Here is a 9205-nt window from a genome sequence, read left to right on the forward strand (position 1 = left end):
GGCTTGGTTTAGCTACAGATGGATTCAATCCTTTTGGAAACATGAGCATTTCATATAGCATTTGGCCAATCATTTTGTTTCCATATAATCTTCCACCATGGATGTGCATGAAAGAGTCATTTTCATTTGTAACTTTACTAATACCAGGGCCTAAAGGGCCGGGACAGGACATTGATGTTTATATGAGGCCAATGATTGATGAATTGAAGTCATTTGTGGGAGCATGGGGCAGATACATATGATGCTTCAATGAAAGCAAATTTTCAAATGAAAGCGGCACTAATGTGGACTATAAATGACTTTCCTGCGTATGGTTATGTTTCTGGTTGGAGTACTCAAGGAAAGCTAGCATGTCCTTGTTGCAATAAAAACATGCTATTATCAATTAAGAAATGGTTCCAAAACTTGTTACATGGGTCATCATCGATTTTTACCGATAAATCATAAATGGCGTGAACAAACATCACAATTTGATGGTAAAAAAGAAAAGAGAGCTCCACCAGAACGGTTAAATGGTGATGATGTCCTTAATCAACTTCGTCATATGAAGCAAACAATGTTTGGGAAAGCAGAGAAGAGGCAAAAGCTTCCTGGGCAAGGAATCGAGCATAATTGGAAAAAACACAGTATATTCTTTACTCTACCCTATTGGCATAAGCAAAAGTTGCGGCATAATTTGGATGTGATGCATATTGAGAAAAACATTTTCGACAACATTATTGGTACACTTATGAATATTGATGGTAAAACAAAGGATACATTGAAGACACGGTTAGACTTACAAGAGATGGGTATCAGACAATCATTACATCCAAAAGAAGTTAATGGCAAGATGGTATTGCCCACTGCTTGTTATATGCTATCGAATGATGAGAAAAGAGCCTTGTGTCAGTGGTTGCAACAAATCAAGTTTCCTGATGGTTACTCAGCAAATTTATCAAGATGTGTAAATGTGAAAGATGGTAAAATTTCTGGAATGAAAACACATGATTGTCATGTGTTCTTGGAGAGATTACTTCCATTAGCCGTGCGGGATTTATTACCTCGTGTTGTTTCTGATGCCTTGACAGAATTAAGCATATTTTTTAAAGTTTTGTGCTCTAAAATTTTAAAAGCAGAAGATTTGGATCGGCTACAAGTGGAAATTGCATTAACACTTTGTAAGTTGGAAAAAAAATTTCCACCTTCATTTTTTGATATAATGGTACATCTTCCAATTCACTTAGCTTGGGAGGCTAAAGTTGGTGGCCTCTGTGAATTACCGATGGATGTATTCCGTTGAAAGGTATATGCCCACATAACTTCTCATGACTTGCATTTTTTTAAATCAAATTCATTTAGATTTATAACTAGTGCTTTTTTGTTAGATATATGCACAAACTTAAGGAGTATGTTTGTAACAAATCACGACCTGAGGGATCCATTGTTGAAGGATATATAACGGAGGAATGCTTGACATTTTGTTCTCGATACTTGCATGGTATTGAAACAAAGTTTAATCGTCCAAAACGAAATTATGAGGGCGATTCACTATCTAGAAATACCTCATCCTCCCAAATTTTTTGTATGCTTGGGAAACCTTTTGGAAAGGCAAACATGCAAGAGTTGAGTAATGATTTACTAAATGCGGCTATTATCTACATCCTCCAAAATTGTGAAGATGTTCAATCATTTATTAGGTAATGTAACTTCATTTTTGGATGCATATTTATAATATTTATTAGTCAAATTAATTTTGAAATTTTTTGTATGATTTTTATAGTGAACATAAGAACATTCTCTCAGAAAAAGGAGTTAGAAATATTGATAACATTCACAAATGTGAATTCTCTTCCTGGTTTCTACAAAGCTGAGTAAGTTAATTATTTTCTATTGTAATATTTGTTCCCCTAATTCCATAGATCGAAAATTTATTAAAATTTTAATGTACAATATACTACGCAGATTGGTGATGCATATAATGAAAATGATGAAGGAATAGATATAAATATGCTTGCTTTGGCACGGGGTCTTGAACGAAGAGTAATTTGCTATCCAGGCTACAATATCAATGGGTTTCGTTTCCACACAAGAGACCGAGATGAAAACAAAAAAACTCAAAATTGTGGCGTTATGGTTAAAGGAGAAGGAAATGAAGGAGAGTTGTCATATTATGGAATAATATTGGATATAATTGAACTTCGTTATACAGGAGGGAACAAAAAGTTACATTATTTAGATGTGACTGGTATGATACTTCTCGGGAAGGTATTGGTTATAGAAAAGATCGTTATGGGATTGTTAGTGTCAACACGACACGAAAACTACATACAAATGAACCATTTGTTTTGACGTCTCAAGTGACTCAGGTTTATTATATTAAAAGGATTGAAAGATCCTACATGGGCTACTGTCAGCGAGATAAAACCAAGAAAATTTTATTAAATTCCAGAAAATGAAGAAGAGCCATATCAAGAAGAATATGTTGTTTATGATGTATGTGAATCACATTCAAAAGATGATTTTGAAGATATAGATTGGAATAAGCATGGAGTTGAAGATATGATAGTGGAGTAATTGAAGCTTTTCACATATTTATTATATACCTTTTAGCATTCTTCATTTTGGTGAGTCATTTTTGTAGTTATTACTTTGATCTTGATCTTGTTATGTTAGCATTAATTAGTATAATTTCTGAGTTATTTCATGTTTGTATTAAGAATTAACATTTGTTTTTCTTTTTTATAGGATTATATTGAAAATGACAAGAAAAGGAAAACCACGAGTTAGAAATGATGCAAATTCAAAAACACAATAATCAAACGCCAAATTAAGTAGATGATGAAAATGTTGAAATTAATCTTGACTATTCATTGCCATCATCTACTCGAGCTTCAAATGAAATATGTTCTTCCTCAGCACCTCCAAATAAAAGACATAGAAAAGGTAATGAAATAATATTTTTAATTTATATACTTTATCTATTGAACTCTAAATATTTTTAAATTCATGGATGACTTTGTTGAAAAGTTAATGTGAGAGGAAAGGCTAAAGGTGTCAAGTCAGGAGAAGGAATTGAAGTTGAGATATATGACAACAGGTAAAATATACCATCCTGTAACTACTCATGAATAAATTGTTGATTTAATCTTTTTATGGCCTAAATTATTTTCTATGATTTGCAAAATATCTTGTCATAGTTTTGTAACTTCTATGATTTAGACATCTTAATGTACTGAATTATTTTTTCACAAATATACAGGATTATAACACCAAAAGCCATTAGTGAAATACATGTTCTCTTCCATCAAAAAATTAACGGTCCATGGACATCTTATTCTGAATATCCGAAATCAGAGCTAGATACTCTTTTTGCTCGATATTTGGCCGTGGGGTTCTCACATAATCAACTAGAAGAAGAAGTGAAAAAAGCATTTGAGAATTCAGTTAAATGTCGATACTCTGATTGGATGTTGCGTATAAGGAAACCAATTTTTGAGAAGCATGAAACCCGAGAAGATCGTTACAAACACCCACCTTCTTTCATTCCTTCTAATGTGTGGAAAGAAATGGTAGACAAATGGATGGGAGATAATTGGCAGGTTTAATATATATATATATATATATATATATAAATTGTCTTAGGTTTTTAATTCTATTAAGAGTAAGTAAAATTCTAATATTGTTGGTATGTATGCGAGCACAAAAGTGATAAGAATAAAAATTAATCGATCACAATCTCAAATCATTCATACTACTGGCGAGTTTCGATGGCCAAGCATAGGGAGTGACATGGTAACTAATATTTGTGTTTAACTATTTAATATTTTTCTAATGGATACATATTTTTATGCCTTTCAAATTGATCATTTTTTTATTACCTTAGGTTAAAGAGACAGGGTCAGAGCTAGGCCCAATTGATTGCTTTAAAAAATTCCACACTAAAAAGGATGGAGAGAGTTGGGCTACTGAGAAAGCAAAAGATCTATGGGTATAAATGTTTTTTTTATCATTTAAGTCCTAATATTGTAATGAGTATTTATAATTATTTTTTTCAATGCCAGGATCAAATGGATAATATTAGGTCAATTGCAACATCTGAGGGTTCAATAGTAAATGAATGGGAAATATATCACAATGTTACAGGAGAACCTAGTCATGGTCGTGTTCTTGGATTAGGTACGGGTATTCAAGGAAAAGATGTGTATGGTAGTAGTTCCTCTCAAACATGTAGCAAAAGATGCAAAGAAATTCAAAAGATGAAGGAAAAAGAATGGGAGAACCGTTTCAAGCAAATGGAGTCTACAATTGATAAATTGCAACAACAAGTACCCGTTATGGTTCAAGCAGTGTTGCAAAGTTTGGGATTATCTAATATACAATTACCTACACAGGTATAATAATATAATTTAATGTTTTTAATTATTGTCTTTATATGATTTTTAGATTGTTGTTAATGTAATGTATTATTTATATGTTATTTTAATTTATTATCTCACATTCTCTTTCCACTTATGTTATCTTATTCATTTTCCTTTAATACTATTATGTTTATAGTATATACAAAATCCTATAATTAACTATCTCATCACTAATATTATTTAATACTCATACCAAACCTAAATGCATCTTAGGCTTTAATGCAAAATTTTCATTTTAATAGTGTACTATTGAATTTTAAATTGTTTGCATGTATTATGTTTGTGTGCAGGGAGGTGGTAATGATCTTAGGGATGTGATAGCTAATTCTCAAGAAAATGTAAGAGATGTTCATCATGACAATGTTAATGAAAAAGATGGCAATGAGAATAGCTTGGAAGAAGATTCTGAAAAAGATGATCATGACAATGAAAATGAAGAGAGTTGTGAAGATGACGATGATTGAAGATTTAAATGTTTTGAATGTTTCCAACTCTTATTGGATTTCATTTTTCAAACTTTTATTGAGTTATTGTTTTGTAAAAGTCTATAACACTTAATTCTTCACACTTATTTAGTTTTATGTTTGAACTTTTATTATGTCATTGTTTTGTAAAATCTTATAATACTTAATTTTGTTAGACATGAATCGATATTAACCTATTATTAGGTTCATATGTTAAATTGAATCAATATTGTGGTAAATGACCTTGTTGTGTATGAGCTTGTTGTTATATAATTTAAATTATATTGTAATATAGGATTTGAATTAATTAGGTGCATGCTATCCATTTTTTCATATAGCATTTGTGACGACTTGGTCACAAAATGATTAATTTGGATGGACACACAAAAATATTCATTTGCGACCAACACCGATTGGTCACAAATAACACTTATTTGCGACAACAAAAAGTTAGTCGCAAATAATAAGACGGCTTAATCTTTGTTGCAAATAATACCTTTTGTGACGGCGTACTCTTTGTTGCAAATAATATCTTTTGTGACGATCAATATGTCATCGCAAATAACACTAATTAAGACAAATAGTTGCCGTTGCAAAAACATTTCGTCCCTTTAATTCGTCGCATTATTAATTATATTTTAAATTTTTTGCGACAGCTTTTTGTTGTCGAAAAAACTAGTTTTTGCGACAGTTAGTTGCAAATAACTACCTTTTGCGATGGAAGCAGATACGACGACATGCGACGATGATATGCCATCGCAAAAAATCTTTTACGAAGACATTTAAGTTTTTGCGACGGTAACTGGTCATAGCAAAAAGTAGTTTTTCTTGTAGTGCATATAGATTATATGATTTGCTAATTACCGCCTTGTGAATCACTTAGCTAGTTTGGTAATTAACCAGCTTCTTCCAAACACATTTTCGAAGTTTCTTGATTTATTTGTAATTGATTTTTATCTATTTTTAGGAGATTTCATCCTATATTTTTAAGGATATAATTGTTTTACAAATTTGTTTATTATAGTTTTCTAATATGATAAGTATATTTTTCATTGTAATGTTTTAATATATAAGTAGAGTATTTCTCTATGAAGAGACCCATCTCTTGTATTACAAGCAAAACAATCAATGAAATATATTTTTTTTTACCACCATCCTCTTCATGGTATAAAAACCCCACTAGCTTTGCAAACACCAATACTTTGTTTTTTCTCCCACATATCTATACCATCTACACCTTAGTCTTTTCCATTTTTCAAACCAACAAGACGTTCTATTTAAGACATACGATTCATCCATGGTGGACAATAATCCTAAACAATAACACATACGCTATTTTCCATTAAAAACATTACCAACTTTGTTAAACTAATCTAAATAACACAACTACTTAGTACGGTAGCATCAAGTCAATTCTTTGTACCTGTGATTTGGTTGCCTAAATTGACTGTACTGTGCATCATCTACTCAAGCCTAGTGAACCAGCATCTATTTCTACTTTCATGGCTTGTGAATACACTAAGAAGCAGAAGAATGATGGTCTAGCCAAATGCTTCTTAACTGCAACCTTGTCTCCAGTTGTGGTTCCTCTTGGTTTTACCACTACTTAAAGCTTGTGGACCATATTAGGAAATTATTTCTTGAAATAAGCAACTACTTGATGATCCTTGCTTCATCAATAGCTTTGTACCACTCGCAAAATGATTCCACAATTATCCATTACCTTTTAGACTCTCTCAACTAGGATTAAGACCTTATTACTATTAGGGACATTGTCGCCAATAGAAGACCTCATTCTCTTCACTTTGAATGATCTTTCCTCAGGGTATGATGCATTCATCACTATGATTGAAAACTATGAAACACCACTGATAAGTGTTTAAATGTATGTGTTTTATCATATGTATTTGACACACTCCTTGCGTGTGTGTACCGCAAGTGCACGGATCGTCGAAAAAATAAAATACCATGGTGAGTGGGTAGTCGAATCCACAGGGAATAGTTGTTCCGAAGCACAAAGTATGGCTATTTAGCTAGAGTGAAAACCAATTTGAGATTTGATTCAAGGTATTAATGCAAAGAAGAGTAAACGAGAAAGAGAACAAGCAAGAGGAGTAAAGAGAGGTTATCAATGATAAAATGGGGTATCCGGACAATGCTCACCCTAGGACTATTTTTTCAAGTGCAAGACTAATATTATGCATCCTAACTGAAATTTAATGAGTCGTGGAAATCCAAAGACACACGGTCCTAAACCTAAGGTCAACTGTGACTAGCCCTCTACACTATGCCCCGGCGGAAAGGGATATTCTCAACATCTTACACTGTGTGGGACTGGTTGAGGCTCTAAGGACTCCAAGTGATAAATGCTATTCCTTAATATAGATCTAACCCTTTGGTCCAGGCGAAAGACCCTTAATCACGATTAAGCCCCAGCACTAAGGATTACTCAACACTTCACTCTGTTGCTTGGGCAACTAAGCCCCTAGTAGAGTTTGTTTCTTAGCACTTCACTCTATCATGATCGCAAAGAACTCTTGGAACGTGGAGGTAGGATAAATCACGTCGGAAGGGAAAGGGGACGATCCACTACTTCTCAACCCTCTTCAATCTCACTATGTCTAACCCTAATGAAGTTATCACCCCTTCAATGGATTACCTAGATAGATTCTCAACCCTAGTATCACTCTAAGGGAAAATCAAATCAACAAGCTCACAAGATTGAAACTCAATTAAAACATCAATTAAAGGAAACATAATAGAAGTCTATGAAACAAAATCATCCTAGGGTTTACATGTCCAAGCATTAACTAGGGGTTTAGCTCTCCATAGAGCAATCCAAAATCAATAATGAAATCAAAAGTAACTGCAAGCAATCCATAGAGATAACCTCCTTGTTGTCCGTGTCAATAGTCTTTAGGAACTGCCTCGTCTTCTCTAAGGACTCCTTTGTCAAGCCTAGGGCACATCTCATTGAATCAATACCGAGGAAAGCTCCCCCAATAGCTTTCCTCCAAAGGAACTCGATGTCGAATGCCATAGAACCGCTCCAAAATCTCAACAAAAACCTATCCAAACCCTAGCTGCGCTCTCTCCAAACGATAGGCAAAAAATAGGAAGAAGATCCTCAAATCAAATTCTCAAAGCGGTATTTATAGGGCTGAAATAGGGCATCCATACAGGCGTGTGGATTTCTAGGTTCTATTTTTTCTGTGTTATGAATAGTAACTGTTACATTGATTTTACTACATTGATTTGCTACAGTAAACTACTAAAGTGCTTTCGCTACAATGCTCCCGACTTCATTTTCTTCATTGAGGCCGTCAAGTTGGGCACACAACCATGCAGTAGAACATGTTGAGGCTTGCTTTCTAGCACATTGATGGAGCTCTTAACAATGTTACACAAGTTGGAGCATATGAGTGTGACTGCCTTTGTATCCTCCAATTTGTGTATTCATTTGAGCATTTTTGAGGTTAGCACACACCCACATGTCTATGAGCACAACTTGTGCCTTAATCCTTGTTCGGTCCAAGAATTCCCTCAACAATTGCGTCCATGATCTATTTTTCCTCTCTTTCTTCCAAACTTGTCTCTACAACCCTAAATGCACAAAAGAACACAAATACACACTAATGAGCCATAAAATCTGATAAAAGTGATGCTCAATATAAGACAAGTATACTTGTAATACTTATACACAAGCACTTATCAGTATTTTATATACTTAGCATGTATTTGCTTAAGAATTGATGCCCGTTTTGTGCTTAATCGTGTGTATTTGCTTTGTAGGGCACAGAGAAACCATAGAGAACACGAGGACACGATTTGTGTAAAAAAAAAGAGAAAACCAGGGTTTGTAGTACTGTATCATATTTACTGTAGCAGATTACTGTAGTTGGGGTATTGTAACAATTTCACTATAGCAACTACTATAGCACCCGGATATTTTTCGGAACAGAGAGTTTTGCCTAACTAATGCAGCATCCATACGGGTCCACATGAAGACCGTATTGACCCCGGTATACTACGGAACTTGAGGTTATTTTAGACTTCTTCTAGGGCAAATAAGGGGGCTTCTTCTTGGCCTTTTGGGCCGCAGCCACCAGACATTTTTGAGGCCTTCCGGCCATCCTTCGGCGGTGATTTTCATGAGAAATGAGCACACATCATCACCAAGAGGGAGAGGAGCAAAGAAGAAGGAGTCGAAGTGAAGTTCTAAGCCACCATTGCAAACCATTCCAAGCTTCATCCCATCAAGGAGATCGAGATCATAGAGGGAGTTTTCTTGCTTCTTTATTGTATTTCTTTTCCTTGTATGTTGTGTAACTATCTTTCATC

General features: G+C 34.0%; 1 protein-coding gene and 1 long non-coding RNA gene across 2 annotated transcripts; both read left to right on the forward strand.

The window, feature by feature from the left end:
- The first annotated feature begins 2112 nt into the window (after nucleotides 1–2112).
- On the forward strand, nucleotides 2113–3707 carry LOC120251861. The gene is made up of 6 exons (XM_039260514.1): nucleotides 2113–2247; nucleotides 2728–2764; nucleotides 2818–2925; nucleotides 3010–3079; nucleotides 3242–3581; nucleotides 3681–3707. The coding sequence occupies exons 1-6, from the start codon at nucleotides 2113–2115 to the stop codon at nucleotides 3705–3707; spliced, it is 717 nt and encodes a 238-aa protein (XP_039116448.1).
- A 56-nt stretch (nucleotides 3708–3763) lies between these two features.
- Nucleotides 3764–4113, forward strand: LOC120251957. Its single transcript, XR_005533528.1, has 3 exons — nucleotides 3764–3774; nucleotides 3866–3970; nucleotides 4044–4113. It is a non-coding gene; the product is annotated as an uncharacterized LOC120251957 (long non-coding RNA).
- The last annotated feature ends 5092 nt before the right edge of the window (nucleotides 4114–9205 follow it).

The sequence above is a fragment of the Dioscorea cayenensis genome, chromosome 20 (assembly GCF_009730915.1).
Source record: "Dioscorea cayenensis subsp. rotundata cultivar TDr96_F1 chromosome 20, TDr96_F1_v2_PseudoChromosome.rev07_lg8_w22 25.fasta, whole genome shotgun sequence".
Lineage (NCBI taxonomy): Eukaryota > Viridiplantae > Streptophyta > Magnoliopsida > Dioscoreales > Dioscoreaceae > Dioscorea > Dioscorea cayenensis.